Raw genomic sequence first — 25532 nt, 5'->3', positions numbered from 1 at the left:
CTGAAGTCCAACAAGGAAAGTGTTGCGGACAAGTGAGAAATCCCAGAGGAAAAGCATCTTCCTCCGCAGGGCGACAGTGGCCTGCCTGAATCCTCTTTCACTAAACAAGCAAGAATAACAGGCACAGAAACACATACTTTTCCAATGCGCTTTTCTCAAGCCTTTCCGCCTCCTTCTTCTGCCAAGCTTTGTGCTTCTTGACACGAGTTTCCCACAAGGCTCTGACAACAGAAATGTCAAACACGACCACTTTATGTCCCATTGTGGCCACATGAAATTACCTATTAAAAAAAAAATACATTGTCAGGCCCACACACAGAAGAAAATAACTTTAACGTGAACTTTGAAATATGAATGAATAACCCGCCTTAATTAATGATGGCATGCCCTATGACTTCCAAGACTGCAGTTTCTCAAAGTCTGATAGTACTCCTTGTACATACGTCATAATTCAACTCTCACCGTAGGCCAGCTCCTCTAGGGCACCACACTTGTCCCCAAATCTCAGCTGAACTCAGGCCTCCCAAGGCCCCCTGGGCATTCCCCAAGCCCCAAGGTTCCATCCTCTGTGGAACTTACTGGTATTTGCATCTAATCTTTCCAGCAGATTGCCACACACTAAGGGGAAAATTTAAATGAATTAATCACAGCACACACATAGACATAGTCTCTTGAGTAGAATAGTAAAATTTAACTCCTTAGCTGTATTAAACCTTGATAAAAACAAAGACTTTAGGGAAGCTAAAGCAGGAGGATCTCAAGTTCAAAGCCAACCACAGCAATTCATCAAGGCCCCAAGCAACTTAGCAAAATTCCAACCTGCCTCCTGTGACTCCCATGTCCCTTCACTTTCAGTCTTGGCAGTGGACACAGCTAAGTTCCATGTGCACTACCCAGTGGCCAGTCTGGGAGGTGGATGGTACCCTGCCTCGGTGTTCAGATTCATGGTTAGGGTGTCATCCGTTCATAAGCAGCTCGGGTATGAGCCCAGAAGCTCATAAACAAGCTTATGAAGTTGGTTTTTTCCTGGCTCCTTTTTCTCTGGGAGCTCTCTGGTCCTTTCCTGACCTCCCCTTTTCAGTCTTCCAGTCAGAAATCCTGTTCTGCCATGGACTTCCTGTGACTGCACACACTCAGGTCAACCAGCAGAGGCGCTGTGGAGGAAAACAGCAATGGTGGTTCACTCCACACTCTCAGGACTCCAGTTCCTCAGATCTCTGTTCCAGCCAGGCGCAATGGTGCAGGACTATAATCCCTGTGGCTCTGGAGGCTGAGGCAGGATTGCAAGTTCAAAACCAGCCTTAGCAAATGAGCGAGGCGCCAAGCAACTCAGCAAGACTCTGTCTCTAAATAAAAAATAAAAAGACCTGGGGATGTGGCTCAGTGGTAAAACACTCCTGGATTCAATTCCTGGCACCAAAAAAAAAAAAAAAAAAAAGGGAGTGGGGTGGGGATTCTTCAATGTTCTCATTTATATGTAGAATATAAAAGTTAACAGCAGAAAGAGGGTTAGCTAGGGGGAGAAGGAAAGATGTAATAGGGAGTTGTTGATCCAAGGATAGAGTTTCAGATAAACAGCAGAAATAAGATCTGTTGCACAGCAGGGTGAGCATAGTCAATAATAGTGTATATTTCAGAATATCTAGAGAGCAAATTTTAAATGTCACCATAAAAACAATAGGTAAATGAGGTGATGTATATGCCAATTACTTTGATTAGATTACTCTACATTATACACATGTATCAAAACATTACATTGTACCCTATAAATGTATATTATGATAATTTGTTAGTTAAAAGTATTAATTTAAAATATAAATACATTCAGGAGGCTAAGGCAGGAGGATGTTGAGTTCAAAGCCAGCCTCAGCGACTTAGCAAGGTCCTAAGCAACTTAGCAAGACCCTGCCTCAAAATTAAAAAAACATAAAAAGGGTTGGGGATGTGGTTCAGTGGTTAAGTACCTCAGGGTTCAATCTCTGATACCAAATATAAATAAACAAATAAATAAATAAATTATAAATAAATGAACATTTTTTAAATGTTTAATAAAATCATAGAAAGGAAGTTTCCCCTCTCTCAAAGTTTTAGGTGTCTGATGTCACGTCCCCATAAACATCACTACTACTACCATGGAATTCCCAGAGGCTAGAGCAGTATGAGAAAATGAAGTAAAAAAAAAAAAAAAAAAAAAAAGCAGGGATTTACCCTAGTCTCAGAGTATTAGGAGTCCCCTTTAGTGCTCCTCCAGAAAAACTATAGGGCTTCTCTGGGAGTTCTCTCTTTAGTGGCCATATGCTTAATCCTGGATTTGGGGGCAGCCTCAAATCTGGGCTAAGGAATCCAGAAGGGAAAAAATGGGAAACACACTACTGGTTCTGTGATACTCTGAATTCTGGTGCCCCTCCCTATTGACTTTACAGTATTGTAGTAGTCAGCTTTCCATTGCTATGACAAAATACCTAAGATAATCAACTTAAAAGGAGGAAAGGTTTATTTTGGTTCATAGTTTCAGAGATTTCCATCTGTGGTTTCTTGGCCCTGTTGCTTTGGACGTGTGAGAGCATCATACATCATGGTGGAGTACAGCATCATGGACAAGGGCCATTCACCTGGTGGCAGCCAAGAAGTAAAGAGAGATAGGAAGGGGCAAGGTCTCAATAGTCTCAATATCCCCTTCAAAGGCACCCCCAGTAACTCCTAATCCCCTTTAACTAGGCCCCATATCTCTCCCTCCCCCCCCCCATCTCCTCCTCTCTCTGCTTTGGTATTGGGGATTGAACCCAGGGGTACTTTACCACCAAGCTATATGCTCAGTTCTTTTTATTTTTTTGTTTTGAGACAGGATCTCACGAAGTTCCTTAGGGCCTTTCTAAGTTACTGAGGCTGGCCTCAGTCCTCCTGAGTAGCTGTGATTACAGATATGCACCACCAGACTGGCTATATTTTTAAAGAGTTATAAATCACTATTGCTCTCAGTCGTTTGATGGGAAGAGTACATCCTGTCTGTCATCTAACTCTTTTCTCTGTGTTTGGCAAAGCAGAGAAGGATCTATACTTTGATTAAAGAGGTTTTGAATGTACCCCTTTGAATGTTTCTTGCTTGTGAAGTTCTCTTTGCAAATGTGTAATAAAAATGAAAGACTCACACCTTTGGTAGCTCCCAGAAGCTCAGGAGGCTGAGGCAGGAGGATCATAAGTATAAAGGCAGCCTCAGCAATTTAGCAAGGACTTCAGCAACTTAGCAAGACCTTGTCTCAAAATAAAAAATAAAAAGGACTGGGGATGTGGCTCAGTGGTAAGCATCCCTGCACTCAATCCCCAGTACAAGAAGAAAGAAAGAAAGAAAAGAAAGAAAGAAAGAAAGAAAGAGAGAGAGAAAGGAAGGAAGGGAGGGAGGGAGGGAGGAAGGGAGGAAAGAAAAAAGAAAGAAAGAAAGAAAGAAAGAAAGAAAGAAAGAAAGAAAGAAAGAAAGAAAGAAAGAAAGAAAGAGAAAGAAAGAAAGAAAGAAAGAAAGAAAGAAAGAAAGAAAAACGCTGAAGACTCTAAGAACAGTAGGTAATGACCACACTCGCTAGAGATTTATACATACCATTCAGAGGTGCTGGGAAGCTAAGAAATTCAAATTCCTAAGTGCCAGGTCCAGCCCAGTCCCTGACATCCTGTGCAGGAAAGAACCAGTCCAAGCCTCTCTAGAGAAGACACATTCTACCTTAACCCAGAAGGCAGTAGTTCCGTGAGTGGATGCTGAGATCAGCAAAGTGATTTCACAATGATATGAGTCAGTCCTAAACCTTTCCATCCAGGGATGAAGCCACATTGGGGAACAGAGAGGAGGCAGTGGCAGGGACAGCCAGAAGAACAATGGCATCCCCCACCACACAGGAAAGGACGGTGGGACCCAGAGTATGGTCAGGCATGCTCCTCTCCAGCCCAGGGACACCCAGGTACTCACAGCATCCCAGCCCCCAAGTAGAAATGTAGATCGTTAGCAGACTGCCCCAGCACAGGTTCAGAGTGGAAAGGAAAATACCTTCCAAAATGAAACTTTTGCTTTAGTCAGCAAATTTGCAGTAAAGAGCAAGGAAGTAATATTTTAGGCCAACAGACAAAATGGAGAAAATTGGGTAGGTATATACATAAAAAGATAAAACTCCTCTCCTGCCACCTCCCACTTGCCTTGGCCAGGCCATCCAAAAGTGGTAAGTGTACTTCAGGCCCAGGTGCCACCTGCTGGGGACATTCTCAGGACAAAAGCAGTGAGCCCTGTGGGGAAAGGCCTGGCAGACTTGGTGAGCAGAGAGGTGGGGTGGAGGTTGGGGGGTGTCTACTGCTGTCAATCCCACCCTTTGCCCCACTGATCTCCAGGTAGGTGACCATGTGCCCTCTCCTCCAGTCATCTCAGGACAGCTGGCTGGAGGCAAGGTCACCCCCTAAGTCCCAACTCCTGAGCTGAGATTTCATTGTTCGTTGCCTGGCAGTTGCCAACAACAGTCTCCAATGTGTAGATGGCAACCAGCTCGGGCCTTGGGCTGTACAAGGTGCAGCTGGCAGGTAGACAGGCCCTGGGAGCAGAGGGCAGCGGAGACAGAGGGACACTCCAGCGTGGCCTTCGGTCTGCTCCAGCAGCACTCACATGCCACACACAGTTGCCAAGTCTTTGGGCTACAGTTTGCTGCTTCAAACTTTAGTAGACAATAAAATATAAAATATTTTGATTTGGTGGAAGTGATGGTTTTTAAACTCTACCCACAAATTCTTTTGCATTCTTTCCTTCAAAAAGGCAGAGCTTAAAACTAAATAGAACAAACAATAAAAAATTTAAAAATAAAGTTATCTACATACAAAAAAAAAAAGTAGAGCTTAATTTCTCTCCCCTCCCTTTGAGTGTGTGCTGGAGTTAGAGACTCACGCCTAATGCCTAGAATGGGGTGAAACTGATTCTGTGATGTCTGAGACAGAGAACTCAAAGCATGGCTCACTGTCACTCTCCACTCACTCACTCTGGGGACTGTGTCATAAGAGTGCTCAAGCAGGCCTGTGGGGAAGCCTCATAAGGAGAGGACTGAGGCCTCCTGCCAACAGCCATGTGAGTGGCCACCTTGAAAGCAGACGCTCCTGACCTGCCCAAACCTCCGGAAGACTGCACCCCGAGCACCTTAACCACGCCTTCATGAAAGACCCTGAATCAGAACCACTTAATGAAGCCACTTCTTATTTCTGAACCTCAGAAACAGTGCAATCATACATATTTGTTGTCTTAAGTTGTTATGTTTAGAGGTAATTTGTTATGCAGCCATAAATGACAAAGACAGTGGACAATAAAATCAGAGGCACTTATAATGATCAGATTCAACTTATAGTGACATCTGCTGTCTCTGCCCAGTTGCTTCCTTGGCATATCCATACAGACATGTCACACTGCTCAAAGTAACCTGAGACACTGCAAACACGATCCTTTAGAATCTGTTCATCCCTGGACCTGGTTTAATTCCCCACCTTAGAATGACCCCATCCTTATCCAGAAGCTACTCCTTCATTACCTTCTGTTTCCTCACTCAGCCCGTCCAGCACACAGAAATGCACACACATCCAGTTATCACTTAAGTCTTAGAGGACACTCATGTCTCACCACCAACTGGTGTCACCTCGCCTCACATGAATGTAAATGCTCCTAACTGATCTCCACTCACCCACATCCAATTCATTTTCTGGTTGTTACTGGGGATTGAACCCAGGGGTGCTCTACCACAGAGGTACATCCCAAACCTTGTTATTTTTTGTGACAAGGCCTCACTAAGTTGCTGAGGTTGGTCTTGAACTTGTGATCCGTATGCCTCAGCCTCCGGAGTTTCTGGGATGACAGGCATACACCACTGCAGCCGGCTCCAATCCATTTTCCACTGGTAGTGAGCCATTTTCCAGAGGGAACTAGATTATGTGATCACCTGGCTAAATCCTCTCAAGACTTCCCTGTTAGATGACAGTGATCTCAGCTCCTCCAAGGGCATGGTCTGCCCAGGCCAGCCTTCACGTCCTCCTGCTCCATGCTGGTCCTCCCCACTCTTCCTCTGTTCTTCCCTTCTTCCGAGGTTCCCTCAGCTTTGGATGCCCTTCCCCACACCCTTCCCTCTGCACACAGCTTCCTCCACACACCCTCTACACTCAGCTTTGGGGTTCTCTCCTCAGTTTAGCCTTCCTGGCCTCCTCATTTCAAGTAGATTCTTCTCTTAGTTTCTCAATCTATCACTTATTTATTTCACAGTACTTAATTTAATTAAGTTATTAGTTATTATTAGTTATTATTAGTTATTAGTTATTTAATTTTTCTTGGTGTTGTTACAATTTATCTGTCCATGAACCAAACCATAGAAAAGTCCCAGTTTACTGACAGGAGCTGCCAGCCAGGAGTCCCTGTCAACACTGAGCAGGTCAAACAGCAGCAGACAGGAAGACCTGGAAGGGGCAAGGCCTTGAGCCCTACAGGGCTGCAGAGGTCAGGCTCCTGTTTCTGAACCTGAGTACAGAGACATGTGAACTGAGCCAGTGATTTGGTGTGTATTTCTGTCCTTCCATGCCTGGGAATCCTAAATAACTGACATGTATGTCATGCAGAAAGACAAGTACAGCCGCATCCGCAGGACCAAGTTCCTGATCTAGGGAGAAGAATATATGCATTAGGGAATATTTCAGCTCAGCACGCTCAGCAGAGGCTGAACCAACTGCTGCAGGAGCCAATGCCCTGCGGCAGGGGACAGGAGGGATCCAGAGAGTCCCAGCAGGACAGTGAGGAAGGGGAAAGGGCCATCCATACAAGTTTGGTTGAAGAACTTTCCCACCCCCCTCCCCAACCCAATTATATCAGAATTGCTTTACAGAACCATCCGCACTCAGGAGCCAGAGGGCATGACTGGAAAAATATGTCCCCTGGCACCAGAGCTCTGCTCTTCACTCAGAAGTCATATGCCAGGGGGAAGGGGGAGGCTTTCTGTCAAATGACAGACTAGGCTGCAGGGTGGGGGTGTGGAGTGGGTATCAGGCTAGCACCTCAGACAGTACAGGAAAAATCTGGGGGAATCTGACAGGAGACCCAACAAAGCCTACCACACAGGATACCAAGCCATTTTTTGGTGCTCCCTCTATGAAGCTGGGAGAAAGACAAGAGCACGGGGAAGAGGGGAGGGAGACAAAGCAGGTGCCAGGGGTCACCTGACCCAGCCAGCTCCCTCCTCCCCACTGTCCCGTGTTGCCCCCAGCACCCCTCCTCCCAACCCTCGTCCCTGGGGCTGAGCAGATCCAGCCCTTCCACAGCATTCTTCCAAGTGTGGGTGGAGTTGATCCCTGTCAACAGCCTGGTTGAGTCCCAGAGAATGACCGTAACCTGCAGGAATTGCTGGGGACACCAAGGTGTAATGGGGGCCATAATGGGAGCCTGAGTAACTCACAAATTCCATTCCCTCACACGAGGCCACTGCCTGGACCCAGAGCTGGATGGCAGAGTGTTTCTCATAAGAACAGTCAGGTACTAGGGGGAACAGAACATCCAAGTGAGGTCAGTAGAGTCACAACAATGCAGCCAATTTCTGAATTAAATGCTACAGGATCCAAGTTTCACCCAAGGACACCTGATTATTTCGAAGGTAATTTGTTAAGCTAGAATATCAAGATAGGCGAGGCCAGGGAACAGATGGGATTAAGAGGATAGGGTCTGAGTCAGACTGCCCGGGCTGGAATTCTGCCTCCCGCTTACTGGTCTCCTGTCCCTGAGGACTTGTCCTCCCCGCTCTGATGTGGACACAATGGAACAACAGCATCAGCTCACAGCGTTAGTGAGAGGGCTACGTGCTATCACTGGATCAAATGCTTAAGATTAAATGCTCTTCTGAGTGAAGAGCAGAGCTCTGGTGCCAGGGGACATATTTTTCCAAATGCTTGGTGTCAGGCACCAAGGAAGGCTCAAAAAAATCAATTATTTAAGGAAAAGAAATTATAACAGACCTTTGGTAATCAAATGTAAGATAAAAGTCAAAAGGTCCATGAGCATCCTAGGCTTTCTCATCCTGCGTGGTTAGTGAGGCTCAGGGAGAGGTTGATGGGTAGACCCCGGCTGAGGAGCGGGCGCATCTGGGCTGCCGAATTTCGGTTTGCTTTCCACCCTCGCCCCACCCCTTCCGCGCCCCTCGCCAGAGGGCGGGAGACGCTTTCCGGAAGGAAAGACTGCCCTTTCTCCCCACCCCCGCTACCATCAGGTGTCAATCATACTTCTCAAGGCTCAGAAAAGGACACAAACAAATTTGATTTATCACCCCGGGACAGAACTTTGGAGCAGAACATTTTGAACTCACCCTTGGGCCCCGGGGCACTGCGCTCTGAGTAACCCACCGACCAGGCGCAGGGTTCACAGGGACCCTGCCACCTGCGAGCCCCACGCGCTCTCCCTGCTTCCCATTCGATTGTAGTTTTTGAACTAAAATAGACATCGATGACTAGCCCCCGGTGTTTCTGCGGACGATGCCCCGTCAGCCGTCTGGCTGAGCTCACCGCTCACCAGGGAGACCCGAGACCTGAGCCACCAAGCGCGGGGGCGCCGCCAATCATCCAGCAGGGCGCACGCCGCGCCCCTCTCTCAGCAGGACAGCCCACCCACCTGCTCCTCTTACGCCCCTCTGCTGCCACCAAGACCGTCCGCCACTCACCTCCCGGGTGCGGGTGGCGCTGACAGTCCCTGGTCTGGCCGCTGCGCCGATCCCGCTTCAAGGCTGTTTACACCCGCGAGCAACACCCTGAACGGAAGGGCCCACGCTGCCCGGAGGCTCCCGGGCCTGTGCGCTAACAGGCTATATTTGTAAGCAGATAATATGATCTGGAGGACATGTGCTGATAAACCATCTATCTATTCTATGTGACTCAGCCCAGCATGAGACAAAACAGACTTGGTAGGGGAGGGCTTGGCACCGCGCACAGGCCTGCCAGTTTGAGCCCCAAAGCAGGATTGTCTGCACGCCTCCGACAGAGCCAGACCTTTTCACATTGGAAATCCCGAAGGGTACAGCAAAAGAGGGTCAGAAAGGAGAATGGGTCACATGTTCGTGACTCTCGAGGTTAGGAACCAAACAAAAAGCAGGATTAGAAAACACAGCAAGGTAAAAATGTTCTTCAGTGTTTGGGGCAACAAGTGGAAGATCTTAATTTCATCTTTTCATATTTTTCTTTTTAATTTCCTAAGACTTACATGAATTTAGGTTCTCTTTAGAGAGTTTATTAATTGGGCAAATTTGTCTTGCCCATTGTGACATGTGACAATAAGGTAATAATTAATCTTGGAGCTCCTTGCTGCTCTCAAGAATCCAACCTCCTCCGGCCCATAACAGCAATGGTTCCTCATATACCTTTGGCTTAACACTGAAAACCACACCTTTTAAGTCATGTATACATCATAGTTCTAATTACAAAGTTGTTTTATTTTTTTATTTTTATTATTTTTTTTATTGTAAACAAATGGGATACATGTTGTTTCTCTGTTTGTACATGGCGTAAAGGCATACCATTTGTGTAATCATAAATTTACATAGGGTAATTTTGTTTGATTCATTCTGTTATTTTTCCCCTTCCCCCCACCCTTCCCACTCCTCTTTTCCCTCTATACAGTCCTTCCTTCCTCCATTCTTGCCCCCCTCCCTAACCCTAACTCTAACCCTAAACTAACCCCTCCCACCCCCCATTATATGTCATCATCCACTTATCAGCGAGATCATGCTTCCTTTGGTTTTTTGAGATTATCTCACTTAGCATGATATTCTCCCAATTTCATCCATTTGCCTACAAATGCCATAATTTTATCATTCTTTATGGCTGAGTAATATTCCATTGTATTTATATACCACAGTTTCTTTATCCATTCATCAATTGAAGGACATCTAGGTTGGTTCCACACTCTGGCTATTGTGAATTGAGCATCTATGAACATTGATGTGGCTGTATCTCTGTAGTATGCTGATTGTCCTTTGGGACTAGGCCAAGGAGTGGGATAGCTGGGTCAAATGGTGGTTCCATTCCAAGTTTTCTAAGGAATCTCCACACTGCTTTCCAGAGTGGCTGCACTAATTTGCAGCCCCACCAGCAATGTATGAGTGTACCTTTTTCCCCACATCCTCGCCAACACCTGTTGTTGCTTGTATTCTTGATAATCGCCATTCTAATTGGGGTGAGATGGAATCTTAGGGTGGTTTTGATTTGCATTTCTCTTATTACTAGAGATGTTGAACATTTTTCCATATGTTTGTTGATTGCTTGTAGATCTTTTGTGAAGTATCTGTTCATTTCCTTAGACCATTTGTTGATTGGGTTATTTGTATTCTTGGTGTTGAGTTTTTTGAGTTCTTTATAGATTCTGGAGATTAGTGCTCTATCTGAAGTATGATTGGCAAAGATTTTCTCCCACTCTGTAGACTCTTTCTTTGCATTGCTGATAGTTTCCTTTGACAAAGTTGTTTTATTTTTAAAGGACTATTTTCTATTTGGAACATATTCTATTTATTGATCTGTATAACTGTTGACATTAATTTTGACATTAATAATTATTTTTAATTGTACACTAAGTTGTCAGTGGGACTCAGATAAATCTTTGCAACTATATTAAATTTCATCTCTAAAGTGTTGGGTATGCTTTTTTATTACTTAGAGTAGAATATTAAAATCATTTTTCTCTCTTGGTAGTGTACTAAAGAATTAAAGTCAGCTTACCGTAATGATATATGCATACTGTTATGGCTAGATTTTAGCCCAAAGTTCATGTCTGATATAATGCACTATGTTGCTGAGGCAGGCCTTGAATTTGTAATCCTCCTGACTCAGCCTCTTGAGTCACTTGAATTACACTTGAATTACAGGCATGTGCCACCAGGCCAGGCTGTACAAATATGCAACAACAAATCCCACCATCATCTCTGATTATAATGTACCAGTAAAAAATGTAGGGAAAAAAAATAATGTAGGTTATCTGTTCAATAAGTAGTGTTTAGTTTGCTTTTTGTTTTGTTTTGCTTTTTCCTGGTTTCTGAACAAAATAACATAAATTAAAAAGTTCAGGAACTACTTAAATACTATTTTAATTTACAAGAGATCTAAATATTCAAAAGCTTAAACACATTGGAGTAGATTTTTTTCCCCCCTCACAGATGGATTTAAAATACCGTGGGACATCTTTACTCCACTAGAGTTGGAGGCTTGGGTCACTGAAAAGTCCAGACTCCTCAGATTATAACCCAAACAGGGTTGAGAAATAATTTTTTAGTATAAGTTTGTCTCAAATATTGCAAAAGATACTCATGCTAAAAAATGCTTTGTCATGAATCTAAATTTAAGTCTAACTGGATGTCCCTGTATCCAAACCTCCCAGGATCTTACTAAAATGCAATGCTTGACACAGGATTTCATAGAAGAACTCAGAGTCTATAACTGTAGCAAGCTCCATATGATGCTGATGCTTCTGACGCATGACCACATGGTGAATGACAAGGGTCTGAGATTAATAGTCTTGTGCACTGGTACTCAGGACCAGCTCCTGACTGGCATGGCCTCAGCGGGACCCTCTGCACCTGAAAGGTCCTGACTCGATAATTCTGGGGCAGGGTCCAGAATTGATGTTTTCACATGCACCACAGCCGCCTCTGATTCACAGCCAGGAAGAGGAATCAGGAAATACTTTAAAATACCAAATGTGTTTATACTCATTAAGGATTTGTTATTATTGTATTAAACTCACTGTATACACATGGCTGGGTTGGGTGTATCCAAAGCCCTTCCAGTTTCTGAAATCCCAGGGGACATCAGGTAAAACTGTACTCTGCAGTCTTCACTTGCCCGTGTCCCCTCATGGCTAGAAGCAACCCAACTCATCCACAGCCTTCTTATTACCAAAGCCAGTTGGTGTCTAAGAACCCAATATTTTTTTAAGCAATTTAGCTCCAGTTGGGTTCACAGCCTCTCCTGAAATGTGGTCCCCAGACCACAGCATCAGCTTCCTGGTGGGGATGCATTAGTATTTGCCTCACCTCCAAAGACGTTGTGCACACAAGCACACCCAGACATCCCTGGGATGAGCAAATGCTTTCCTCCTGGCCTCTGAATCTAGGCCTCCTGTTGGAACATGGTCACATGCGCAGCACAGCTTTCTTCCAAGAAAACCCCTGGTCTCACCAACCTGACCCCCTCCCTTTTTATGACATATGTAGACAAGAATGAAAAACTCAAAATTCCACTTCAATGACCATCACTAAATATCTACCACTGATGTGGGAGCAGGTGACAAGGGATTTGCAGTATAAAAACCCAGAGTAGTGCACCCAGGTCTGAGGACTGCTCTCCCCACTTTGCCAGTCACGTGCCACACTCCTGAACAGCAAAGCTACAGCACCCAACACAGCAACACAAACTACTGAGCACTTGCAATGCTGTTGCAAGTATAAAATACACTTCTGCCAGGCACAGTGGCACACATCTGTAATCCCAGCTACCTGGGAGACTGATGCAGGAGGATTACAAGTTCCAGGGCAGCCTGAGAGACTTAGCCAGACCCTGTCTCAAAGTAAAAATGAAAAGGACTGGGGATGTAGCTCAGTGGTAGAGAGACCCTGAGTTTAATCCCCAGAATAAATAATAATAATAATAAAATTTATATCTATTTCAAAGATTATTTTTTAGAAGTAAAAGATATTATTAATTTTTTATATTAATGACATGATTAAATGATAGTATTTGGACTATATTGGGCTAAATAAAGTACTAAAGTTATTTTTACCTGTTCCTCTGAACTGTGTTAATGTAGCTGCTAGAACATTTAAATTTATGCATGTGGCTGGCATGCTCTTTCAGCTGGGCTGCACTGTCCCAACTCAGAGGGTCTAGCCTGGGGAAAACCCAGTGGGAAATTCTCATACAGCTGCTCCGCTCTGCCCCAAAGTCTGGCCCCAGGGAGCATAAAGAATCCAGGTTCAGGACTGGGGTTGTGGCTCAGTGGTAGAGAGCTTGCCTAGCATACATGAGGAACTAGGTTTGATGCTCAGCACCACATAAAATAAATGAATAAATTTTAAAAGACATTGTGTCCATCTACATCTAAAAAAAAAATTTTTTTTTTAAAAGAATCCAGGTTCAGAAGAGCAGAATACTCTGTCATTTGTTCCAAGATTCACATTTATTTAGTTTGTCTCTTGGGGAAAAAAGTACCAAACCTCTTAATAACACAATTTTATTCAACTGGCAGAGACCAGAATTCAGAACCGAGTCAGTTCCATCCTTGCAAGCAAGGACGATGAATGGATGTGTCTCTCTGAAAGCTGACCTCACATCCACTCGTTCACCAACAGTAGGAACATCATGCTGAGTGTCGCTCCCCGAAGGATGACTTTGCCAATGGGGAAACCCAGGGGCACTTGGTTCATTCCCATTCCACCACCTAATTATCAAGAACAGCTGGTCCCATGATACTACAGTGATACATACATACCCAGGTTTACAGCAGCACAATTCACAACAGTCAAACTATGGAACCAGCCTAGGTGTCCATCAACAGATGAATGGATAAAGAAAATGTGGTATACACACAATGGAGTTGTATTCAGCGATACAGAAGGAGAAATTATGTCATTTGCAGGAAAATGGATGGAACTAGAGACCACCATGTTAAGCGAAATAAGTCAAACTCAGAAGGTCAAGGGTTATAAGTTTTCTCTCATATGGGGGAGCTAGAGAGGAAAAAGGGAAAGAAAAGTTGAGGCAGGTTCTCATGAAAATCAAAAGGAGATCAGGAGAGGAAAGAGATCAAGGGGTGGGAGGTGGGAGGGAGACAGGAAGTGCTGGGGGGTGATATTGGCCAAATCCTATTGTGATATTGTGTTCATGTATGAATATGCAACAAAAAATTTCATCATTCTGTACAACTATAATGCACCAAGTTTTTTTAAAAAATGATTTTTTAAGAAGAGGATTTATTGGGTCAAATATCAAGAACTATTAAAAAGCTACAGTAGGAGACAATCTGGCATGGTGTAAGAGACCAATAGACCAATTGAACATTTAAGTAAGTATAACATAGAAAAACAGACTCCCAAGTAAAGGAACAATTAGTTCCTGAAGAAAATAGCCTCACATTGGGCTAAGGATGTGGCTTAGTGGTAAAGCACTTGCTTAGCATTCCAAGGCCCTGGATTTAATCCCCCGCACATGGGAAAAAAAAAAAAAAAAAAAAGTTTAAAAGTGTTTGTATTCATTATATTGCTGTGTAACAAATTCTTACAAACTTGGCGACTCATTCAATACCCACCTCTCACCTCAGTTTCCATGAGTCAGAAGTCCAGTTGGAGGGCACACTTCAAAGTGCCCAGGTCATTCGTGCACAGGACATCTGTCACTAGAGACCTTTAATCCACTTCTGAAAGCAGTTTGGGTATTGTGCCCCAGCCTCCCACCCTCCACTTCCATTTAAGCCATTTCAAAACCATTAAGAACTGTGAGGAATGCCCGGGAGTAATCAAATCCAAAATCCACTTAAAAGAAACGCTTTTAAATGAGATGGTCCCGAACTCGTGAAAACCAAATGAACCTCAGCTTGTGCTCCTAGTGTAACTCCTAGCAGCTCATCTGCCCATGTGTCTGCTGGGGCCAATTGGCCTTGACCTGGCCAGCAGGGAATAAGGAAGTGACCACACCTTCTGTATCAGCACTGTTTGGAGCACACTAAAATGGCACTTGGTTTACTTTACCGGGCTTGTCTAGGAGGAGGGGAAGAGGATGCTGGAGCCCAACTTTGGAAATCTCTGGCCCTTCCATTGCTCAGCACAGAAGAGCTGGTCAGTATGAGATAAGTATGAGATATACTGAGTCCTGGGGCTGGGGTTGTGGCTCTGTGGTACAGCGCTTGCCTCACACACGTGAGGCACTGGGTTCAATTCTTAGCACCCGCATATAAAAAAATGAATAAAATAAAATTTAAAAAAAAGAGAGAGAGAGAAAGAGAGAGATACTGAGTCCTAAAGGAAACGTCCATGAGCCATTGAGATGCAGAAAGCACAATTGTAAGTCTTGAGAAACTGGCCCTTGACTCATGCCCTTGTAAAATGAGGGGAATTACCCAAGTATATGGGCCAGGCTATATGGGTAATGACCACACAGACTCCATTTTTATCCTGAGACTCCATGTCATGTAGGAAATGCTTCTCCCGTGGGAACACCCCGCCTCTGTACCCATCAACAGTTGCTTAGCATAGCATGTTTGGCGACACAAAATGGCAATTCTTATATAACGTAAAATTGTTCTCTTTTTGGTTCCTATTTTCCTTGGACAATGTACCCTGTCAGACAATGATTGTCTAGCTGTTAGTAACCATTCTTTAATTTGTACCCAACTAAGGTCGTTTTGACCCCCTTCCCCTTCTGCTTATGATTTTCGATCTCATGATGTAAGTTTGTAGTTTTGAATCATAGCAGCAGCCACTTATAATTAATGTACTGACATGCTTTACTTACAGTATAAAAACCCCTGGTAACCTTATGCTTGAGGCTGTCCTCCCAGTGGCCATTTGGGGCATTGTGTGAGACAGTCAGCCAGCCAGCTAATAAAGACTCTCAAATTTGGACTTCTCAGTGGTGTTCTCAGTTACACCCCACAACACCAAGCATAGGGAAAATGGACATGAAATTGTGTCGCTCCACCTGGCTCCATCTCCAGTCAGGGCCCTGATATAGCCCTTCTGTAAATATCGGACCCCCAGCCCAAGGGTAGATAGCCCCATATTCTCCCTTGAATCTACCTTCCTAAATAAACCTCTGTCTATGCCTTTGTGTGACTCATGCTGAAATTCTTTTCCATCACTTATGCCAAGAACCCCACTGGCCCTGAGTGGAAGCCTCCCTCCCCCTCTGTGAACTCCTTGGATCCTTCTCCAGAGACATCTCTTCTATGTCATCTCAAATGTATGGTTGGTTGGGTTGGTTTTTGGTTTGGGGGGTTTTTGGTTTTGGTTTTTTCATTTGTTTGTTTTTGGGTGCTTTTTGGTACTGGGGATTAAACCTGGGGCACTCTATCATTGACCTACATCCCCAACCTTTTAAAATTTATGTTATATTATTTTTTTGGTCCTGGGGATTGAACCCAGGGAAGCTTGAACATTGAGTCAAATCCCCAGTCTTTTTTATCTTTTTATTTTGAGACAGGATCTTGCTAACTTGCTTAGGGCTTCACAAAGTGGCTCTGAACTTGCCATCTTCCCACCTCAGCCTCCTGAGTCGCTGGGATCACAGGTGTGCACCATTGCATCTTGTTTATTTTTTTATTTTGAAACAGGTTCTGGCTAAGTTGCCCAGACTGACCTCAAACTTGCTATCCTCAATCCTCCTGCCTCAGTCTCCCAAGTAGCCATTCAGTAGCTGGAATAACAGGAATGTGCCACTGTGCCCATTTTAGTTGTTGAATTTGATGGAAAAGAGAAAGATTTTAAATCGTATTCGAAATTCTAAATCACATTCATTCCTAAAGTAACTCAGACTTTCCCTCCTCAACCATGGTTCCCAGTAAGTGCACCAAAATTATCTTGTCCAGCTGAGCACTGTGGTACACTCTTGCAATCCCAGCAACTTGGAAGGCTGAGGCAGGAGGATCCAAGTTTGACACCAGCCTGGACAACTAAGCCCCTATCTTAAAATAAAAAATAAAAAGGGCTGGGAATGTAGCTCAGTGATCAAGTGCCCCTGGATTCAATCCCTGGTGTTTAAAAAAAAAAAAAAAACTTCTATATGGTAAATAAATCACCCAGAATTCTGCATATGAGTGATGAGTTGAAGCCTTTTCTTCCTTGTTGGAGAAGGCAGCATTCATTGTATCCCCAGTTTGGGGAAACAAGTTGTTTTCCTGTGGCATTTACTAAAGACTTCACCCTCATCCCCATTTCAGAAAATAGGCTTGAGACTTCCAGTTCACAGATGTGGCAGATGGATTAAGATTTAGCCAAAAGTTTATCAGCACAGGCAGATGCTGCAGAGGTTGGGAAGCTGAGATTTCTGAAAGTCCATGTTTCTGGACCTCCTGGTGGGGGGGGTGAGTGTTAAGAGATGGGGGAGGGGGTGAAAGACAAAGAAAACAAGCCTTTTACAACACAATGTTGAGAGATAAGGTAAATTCCAGGGCTGGGCAGTGGGTGCCAGAACAGGCTGCCAGCTCAGTCACATCTGGAAGCCAGCGTTGGGAGGACAGTGTCAGCAAGTGCTTCCCAGGGCAATCACATATGGTCTGAGTCTCAAAGAAGTCAGTCCAAGTGAAATAGGTGAGAGAGAAAAAGAGCCCCTCACTAGATAGAGACCTGGATCTATGAGCATGACCCGCGCTGCTTCTCTCTCTAGTTGGATGACCAAAACCTCCAGTGTATGCTTATAGGAGATCAACTAAGAACAAACACATCATCAACTTAAATGTTACCAGATTCAAAGACCTATGCCATGTGCCCGCAACGGATTTATGGCTACACTGCTTAACAAAGAAAAAACATTTTGAATTCAAATATCAAATGATTGCCGTAGGATTTGATTTTCACAAAAGCTTGCCTAGGAACCTGCACTTTTTACCTCAAGGAAAAAAATATAGCTAGAGAGTTCGGCCCTGGGTTTCCAGTTGCTCATCTCTGAGAGGTAAAGGGTGTCTACACCCTGCCTTTGGGGTGGGTATACCTTTGCTTTGCTGTCCTTTAATAAATCTTTGCAAAGGGCCCGGGGTTATAGCCTAGCGCGTGTGTGAGGCACTGGGTTCAATCCTCAGCACCACATATAAATAAATAAATAAAAATAAATCTTTGCTTGCGCCTTGCTTTTGTTCTGTTCTGAAATTCTTTTCAGTAACAGTATAAATCAAAAATACTCCTGGCCTTGATAAGATCCCACTTGTCCCTCAGAGGAACTTTCTTGGGCCCCTGAGCAGTGACACAAGTACCCTATAAGAATTACCAGCCAGGACCGTGTATTGGCACACACTGTTAATTCCAGCTGCTTGGGAGGCTAAGGCAGGAGGATCACAAATTCAAGGCTACCCTCAGCAACTTAGCAAGGCCCGAAACAACTTAACAAGAGACCCTGTTTCTAAATAAATAAATAAATAGAGCTGGAATGTAGCTCAGTGGTAAAGCACCCCTGGGTTCAAACCCCAGTTCCAGAGGTGAGGGACAGTGAAAATTACCGACCAGGTCATAGAAAACAAAATACAAACATCTAGTAAACACAGGGAAGCATGCAAGTTCAAATGACAACAAAATACTATTTTTCACATATGGAAATAGGAAGGAAAAAATGGAGTCCTCATTGGGCATGGTGGATGTACTCCTATAATTACAGCAACTAGAGAGCCTGAAGCAGGGGGATTCCAAGTCAGAAGTCAGCCTGGGGAACTTAGTGAGAACCTATCTCAAAATTAAAAAAAAAAATAAAAATAAAAAAAAAGGATTGGTATCTCAGTGGTAAAGCACCCTTAGGTTCAAGCCCCAATACCACACACACACACACAAAAAAAGTGTGTCCTTTTCTAAGTCCTTCCCCATTCCTCTTCACCATTTATTGTTTGAGTTTGCAGATTTCTGTATGCAGGAATCTATCCTTTTAAAGCCGCACAGAAACCTGTGGCAAATGCTGAATAGGTTCCCAGTTGTTATTTGTTAAATTCTCCAGTGAAAACAGAAAGTATTAACTTGTTAATGAGCCGCCCAGGGCCTGCTGGGCGGATAGCAGCAACCACGCTACTCAGGTGCTATCAGAAGCTGTGGGACCAGGACTTGATGGGATTAGAGAGGCCCCAGAATTCCCCAGGGCCTTGCGTTCTTCTCTTCCGTCAACTAGCCTGCCAGAATATTCTGGGGACAATGTCAGAAGGTGCCCGGGAACCCTATGATAAAAGTAGACTTTCCCCTTCATGTCCTGCCACTATGTGGCAGAAATGGTGCTCTTTTGATGAACTCCATAGTTGGGATTTAATTCTATGTGTGTTCAACCACTGAAACTAGGTCAAGCTGACTTTTTAAAACTAAAATCTATCCCATACTCCAGATTTGTTTTCTCCCTTGAATGTTATTTTATTGTTTATAATTCATTTTTATTGGCACATAGTAATTATACATAATTGTGGGATTCATTGTAACATATTCCTACCAACCTACACATAACAAAATGGGGCCAATTTCATTCCCTGGCATCTTCCTGGAATTTTAGATGAAAGTCCGTCCTTTGGTTATGATGCTTTTGGTTGGTTGTAGGTCAAAGGCTGATTTGTGTGACTTTAAACACAGCACTCACTGTCCGTGGGCCAGACTTGTGGCCTCAGTTTCTTTCTATGAAATGGGGAGGTGATTGCCCGGTTTAATTCAGCTCTAAAAGTTCCATTATAGCGTCTTCAGATAAGGAAGCACCACGGGCTGTGTTCTGTTACCAGTTTTGCTACAAACCGCCCAGCCTCTGGGGGAGAAAAAGACATGTAAGCTCCCAAATGGGATTAACTGTCTCATCCTAAACTGAGATCAATAACGTCCATGCGGCTTACCTACTTAGCACACTGGACTGCCGAGGACCCTGATGCACAGGTGCCCTGCAAAATATGCTGCAGGAAGTAAGGCCGTTGAGCCTCCCAGCAGGTCCAAGGCTGACCGGTTGCCTTCCTTTATGCTGAGTTCGGCCCCACCTCCAGCCGCCTAGAGCTCAGGGCCAAGTTCCCCGATCGCAGCATGTGACCCGAAGCATTGAAGACGAAAAGGCCACGCTGGAGGAGGAGTTGAAGCAGCAACAGGAATTGAATTGCTAGCTGTAGTTGAGTTGGAAATATAACTGTGACCCGCCATTGCTGGGAGGGGGATATCCCAAGTCAGAAGTCAGCCTGGGGAACTTAGTTTATTGGTCACTTCCCCAATAAACGTAATTTCAGGTTTAATTCTTCCAAGGTCAGGTGTTTCTTATTTACTAATAAGGGCTCTTCTCAGCATCTGGCATTCACCCATATAGACTGTGATGCTGACATAGCCTCAGGTGCAGCCGCAGGTAGGAGCTGGGCGCGGGGCACAGGGAGACTTAAGATAAAAATGCAGGAAGACCCAAGGGGAAAAACCCGAAGTGCTTTTCAAGCTTTTTCTTGGAGCTGGCCCAGCGCCGGGCACTGGAGCCCTGGCACCTGCCAGCTGCTCGCCCGCCCACGCGTGCCGGCCTCCACCCGCAGTCGGGCCTCCTGGAAGGCAGCTGGCCCACCAAGGCCCAGCACCTGCAGATCCCCTGCCGACCTTGGTCTTGCCCTTCTCCCACCCAACTCCTGGAGGCAGGGGGCACACCTTTGCTGACCACCTGAGCTTCCCCGGGGCGGCGCACGAGTCTCAACACACCGTTTTTGGAAAAACAAATGAAATCTATTTTGTAGAAATAAAGCTCGAGAAAAAAAATGCCAAATGTTTTGAGACACCCATACGTAGTGTTTAGGTTTTCCTTAATAAAACAATTACTCTCCATCACTTCTAGTTGGAATCCACAACTTGATAAAATAATTGAGTTGCCCATAGCCCCCCCCCCCTTTTTTTTTTCCAAAAGAGTAAATCTGGTGTTTTTCACCGGTAACTGAGGAGAACCGACATCAGGGATGGTCACTTTCCCTTCCTTTCTTTCTGGCGTCTTGCGGTTCACCTCCCAGCCCGGCAGCTTGTGGACATTGTAAGGGGGCGTGAGCCTCCCGCCTCCCCGCCCACCTGAGGGTCCTTCTGCCACCCCGAGGCTTTCTTGTTGAGGAAGGAGGATCCCCGGAAGTCCCTTGCTCAAGGTCAAAACATTCATTAGATTGGAGAATACCCCAGCTTCTTTAGACATCTTGGCTCCTGCTTCTCCGAAGACTTGGGACAAGCTTATTTCTCATCCGGGATACTTTTAAAATTGTCACTTTCACTTCTGAAAATTAAGATTTTTCCTTTAGGTATTTTGGCAATGATTCTATGAATTAAAGCCACTACTATCTTTTTTTTTTTCCCCCTCTTAAATTTTTAAGAGCTATGGACTGCAGGAAGATGGAGCACTTCTCTTCCAGGTATGAGCTAATCTTGAACGTGAACTTTTGATTGCTTAGGAAATCATTTTCTATACCTCTCTGATTTTATCTTCCTCAAACCTTAAAAGACTTTCCAACAGGCCCGCTGTTTATTCTGAAAAACCTGGAAGGTCACACTTAGAGTTACATTCTACAAGTTTTTAACATTTCTAATCAAGCTGCTGATGAAATGTTTTCCTACTCTTGTATAAGCAATATCAATATTATAGCCAAATTAAAAATATGCATCTGAAAAGGTTAAAGGTTTATGGACCGATTCGATACTTGCAAAAACATTAAGAATAACAGCAAAAAAAAAAAAAAGTTTTAACCTGAAAAACTTTCCAATGACAGGTTTAACTGAAATAGTTTGTAAAATAGTAATTTGGTAACAGAATGTCATACAGTCATTTTTAAATTCGTGTGTGTGTGTGTGTGTGTGTGTGTATACACTGAGGATTGAACCCAGTGTGCTTTGCCACTGAGCTACAATCTCAGCCCTTTTAACAGTGTTTTGAGACAGGGTCTCAGTAAGTTGCTGAGGGTCTTACTATGTTGCTGAGACCGGCCTTGAACTTGTGATCCCCCTGAGTCATTGAGATTACATGTGTGTGCCACCATACGAGGCCATTTTAAAATTCTTATATGAAAACTCCGCAGGAGGAAAAAAAAAAAATGTATGTTTTGTGAAATAGAAGATAAGGTTTATATCTGCTTTCAATCATGTGCTTGTGAGGCTAGGCCCTAAGAAATAATGGAAAGAGTTGGATATTGGTGACATTTTCATCATTTTCTTCGTTACCTGAGTTAGCCACAATAAATAAATAAATAAATAAATAAAACAAGAAAAGAGAAAAAATGAAAGGTGGGACTCTGCCATTCCCCTTTAGTGGTCTGAGGTCTTGGCTTTGTGATCAGAGGACCCAAGTGTTAACTCCCGGGTTTTATTTGCTTTGATTTGCTAACGGATGTCCTGATTTCCTCTTCCTAGTGTGATTTTCTTCGTGGCCATTTCCAACATGTTTGAACTGGGATTAGCTGCCGGTGAGACAGCTTTTGTTCTTTTAGTCACCACCCGGGTTTCCCCTTCTTCACAGTCCTGGGGATGGAACCCGAGTTCTTGCACATGCTAGGCAAGTGCTCTGCCGCGGATCCCCCCCCCCCACCAGCCTTCACTGTTTTGTTCTTTTGATCACCAACAATTTTTATGTGACCTGAAATAGACTCCAGGGTTGATTTTTGTCGTTAAGGGCTGGGCCACCACGAACTTACACGTACATCTCTGGGAGACCTGGGCTTCAGGGATGGAAGTATCCCGTCCCAGAAGGAACCTGCAGTTCGTTCCCGATCTTTCCAGTTTGTGCCGTCCATTGGAGTACAGGACAGTAAGACCTACCTGCCTGCCTTTCGATCATCTCTGACCTGGTCCATCTTGTGTTTCCTGAGTATCTTTAACACTTTCACCTAAGAGAGTGGGCACGTGATGCTTGGGTGGGCCATTGGGTTGGATTGGTGAGACTGGCTTTATGTATTTCACCCCCCTGGTATGCAGTTTCCCTCCCCCGATTCAACTTCACACTGGGGTCCCTGAGAACCAACACGGTCATGTGCCTGAAAGTGGTTTCTCAGCTCAAAGGAAGAGGTAGCAAAAGGAACAGTGGCAAGCAGAGCCCTATCTGTGAGGTTGATGGTTTTCAGACATTGGCAGACATTTAGGGAAGATGAAGTGCTGGGTTTGCAGGACATGTCCTCAGGCTTTTCAGTTCCTCCTTTTACTTTTCAGGTAAGGAGCTAAACAAAACCTGCTGTCTGAATGGGGGCACCTGCATCCTGGGGTCCTTCTGTGCCTGCCCCGCTTCCTTCTATGGACGGAACTGTGAACACGATGTGCGCAGAGAGTAAGCTGTTAAAGGGGCAGGAAGCGGGTGTAGAGGGGAGAGAAGGAGAAGTGGGAATTTAAAGTAGGCATCATCTGTTTCCTCCCAGGAACTGTGGGTCTTTGCTGCATGGTGCTTGGCTGCCCAAGAAGTGCTCCCTGTGCAAATGCTGGCACGGCCAGCTCCGCTGTTTTCCTCAGGCGTTTATCTCTGGTTGTGGTAAGGGTGTTCCCTCTTTGACCTTTTCAGGTTGCTCAGTTGCCCGTGGGGTGCTTAGTTTACTTGGTGGCCTTTCCTGCATCCTGGCCTGCTAGAGCCTGACAGCCAAAGTTCTGCTCACAAAAGCATCAAATGCAGTTACAAGCATCCAGGGCTCCAGAAGAGAGTTGCCCAAGCATCCTTGGTAGGTGCTCCCTGGGAGGGCGGTCCTGCCGCCTTTCAGGAGTAGAGTTCCTTCCAGCCTGACATTGAAAGTTTGTGAACTTCTATAAAGGCAATCAATGAATAGGACAAAGCTCTGCCTTAAACACCAGGAAGTGCTCTCTGGTGTCCTGTCCGTTGGGAAAGGAACCCAACAATCTCTGGGAAGGCCAGGCAGTTAGAACACACCCTGTCAGTGAATTCCTGACAGCACTTTGACCCTGTTCTTGTCCATTAGGAACTTTTCCCTAGGTCCTTAAAGGCCCCTGGTGATTGCTCTCAGGAGCCTTCACCTTACTGATTTGAAGAAGACAATGGATAGAAAGACAGGACCTAGAGAAAGACAGAAAGAGTAGGTCATTTCCCCACCTCTGCCTGAACTGGGATTTTAGGGCCACCCAAGTTCAGAGAACTCTCCTAATTCTAACCTGTAAATTTTTTTTTTTTATGGTGCTAGGAATGGAACATGGCCTAGCCCATGGTGAGACAAGTGTTCTACCTGTGAGGCTACACCCCCAGCATCTCATTCTGACCTATAGATGTCAGGAATGTAATATTTTCAAGTCCAGAAAGCAAATATTCCACTGAGTAAAATGCCCAAGTTATGCCCCATTATGAGAGCTTAACCAAATTCTGTCCCATCCCTGCACATGAAGGCATCTCACCTGCAGTAGGTGAACAGGGTAAGAGTATCCAGGGAAGATTAGCAAATTAGCAGTAGACCTGGAGCAACTTAAAGTCTTTCAGGGACTGTGAATTTCATGTAGTCTGTGCTGGTGAATGTTGCTGATTAATCTGTGACTTGTGCAGGGATAGCTTATATATGGGCAGTAGGATAAACTGCCCGACAGATTTCCTTAAATGACCAAGTGTCTCTACCTTTCAGAGAACCACGCAATGGAAGAGCACCTCGCAGTTTCCAGGACTCCAGGATTAGCCTCCTCTGCATGTACTGCTCTCATGCTGGCTGGCCTCTGCCTTTTTATTCAATGTTAATAGTTAATTGACATTTGCCTTTTTTTGGAAATACAAGTTTAGTTATCATGAGAATTTCATGATTAGTAAAGGCTGTAGTGCTCCAAAGTCCTAACTAAAAGATGATCATTTGTTATTTGCCTTAAAATAGTGCATGTTTCCATACTGATCCCTAACACATCCTTAAAGCACCAAGTACTTTTTACCTTTGCTCTGCTGTCTCTACAAAAGCTACTTTAAAAAAAAAAGGTCATCCCTGTTGACCTTGTGTCCAAATTCTGTGTTTCTCAATTCATGTTATTCTATAAAGTCTTATTAATATATACTTTATTTTAAATAGTTGGATTCTACAGATTATTAAAGGCAATTCTAATGTGAAAGTGAGGGTGAAGTTTTGAGTAAACCAAAGTAAGTTAAGACAGTAATGTTATTTTAATTTATTTGGTGGGGAGGGTGCCAGGGATTGAACCCAGGGACGCTTAACAGTTGAGCTACGTCCCCATTTTCTTTCTTTCTTTTTTTTTTTTTTTTTTTTTTTTTGCGGTGCTGGGGATCGAACTCAGGGCCTTGTGCTTGCAAGGCAAGCACTCTACCAACTGAGCTATCTCCCCAGCCCTCCCATTTTCTTTTTCTTATTTTGAGACAGGGCCTTGCCAAGTTGCCTGGGGCCTCACTAAGTTGCCGAGGTTGGCTTTGAACTCTCCACTCTCCTGCCTCAGCTCTAGAGCCACTGGGTTTAAAGGCCTGCACCACTGTGCCCAGCAAGACAGTAATTTTAAATGAAGGAAAAGAAAGCCTCTTTAAGGGGAGGCAATGGAGGTTGAGAGGCGAGCACTAGAGTGATAAAAGTTGTGTGTGTGCCAGCGAGAAAAGGGGAAGCAAATGGGAACGATAGACCGGGGTAAAAATGGATTATTTGATTGATGTTTAAGTGGATGTAGAGAAGCAAGTTAAAAAGCTCAATTGTAGGGCCGGTTCCCATCATCTATAGAAAGCTTTATAAGACAAGGACTCCTTTTTATCTCAAGGCATTATAATAAAGAGAATGAAGTCTCCTTGGAGGGTAAAAATTGTGTCTAAATTTTCCCAACAAGATTGTTTAACTTTTGGAGAATATCATGCTAGGTGAAATAGGCCAAGCCCCCAAAAACCAAAGGCCAAATGTTTTCTCTGAT

General features: G+C 44.4%; 2 protein-coding genes across 2 annotated transcripts in view; one reads left to right on the top strand and one right to left on the bottom strand.

Moving 5' to 3' along the window:
- Positions 1 to 8850, bottom strand: part of Lrrc2 (leucine rich repeat containing 2) — a 35428-nt gene extending 26578 nt beyond the window's left edge. The window contains exons 1-2 of the mRNA XM_047532125.1: positions 8697 to 8850; positions 138 to 281 (exon numbers count right to left, since the gene is read on the bottom strand). Of these exons, the coding sequence (XP_047388081.1) occupies positions 138 to 262 (125 nt within the window). The 5' untranslated portion in view covers positions 263 to 281; positions 8697 to 8850. The remainder of the gene's footprint in view (positions 1 to 137; positions 282 to 8696) is intronic.
- Positions 8251 to 24632, top strand: Tdgf1 (teratocarcinoma-derived growth factor 1). Its single transcript, XM_047532126.1, has 6 exons — positions 8251 to 9143; positions 22077 to 22129; positions 22336 to 22470; positions 22869 to 22983; positions 23072 to 23181; positions 24269 to 24632. Exons 2-6 carry the CDS (start codon positions 22105 to 22107, stop codon positions 24376 to 24378), a joined length of 495 nt encoding a protein of 164 aa, XP_047388082.1. The 5' UTR covers positions 8251 to 9143; positions 22077 to 22104; the 3' UTR covers positions 24379 to 24632.
- The last annotated feature ends 900 nt before the right edge of the window (positions 24633 to 25532 follow it).

The sequence above is a fragment of the Sciurus carolinensis genome, chromosome 17, assembly GCF_902686445.1.
Source record: "Sciurus carolinensis chromosome 17, mSciCar1.2, whole genome shotgun sequence".
Taxonomy (NCBI): domain Eukaryota; kingdom Metazoa; phylum Chordata; class Mammalia; order Rodentia; family Sciuridae; genus Sciurus; species Sciurus carolinensis.
Note: the sequence above shows the minus strand (reverse complement) of the source record. Positions and strands in the feature narration are given on the sequence as shown.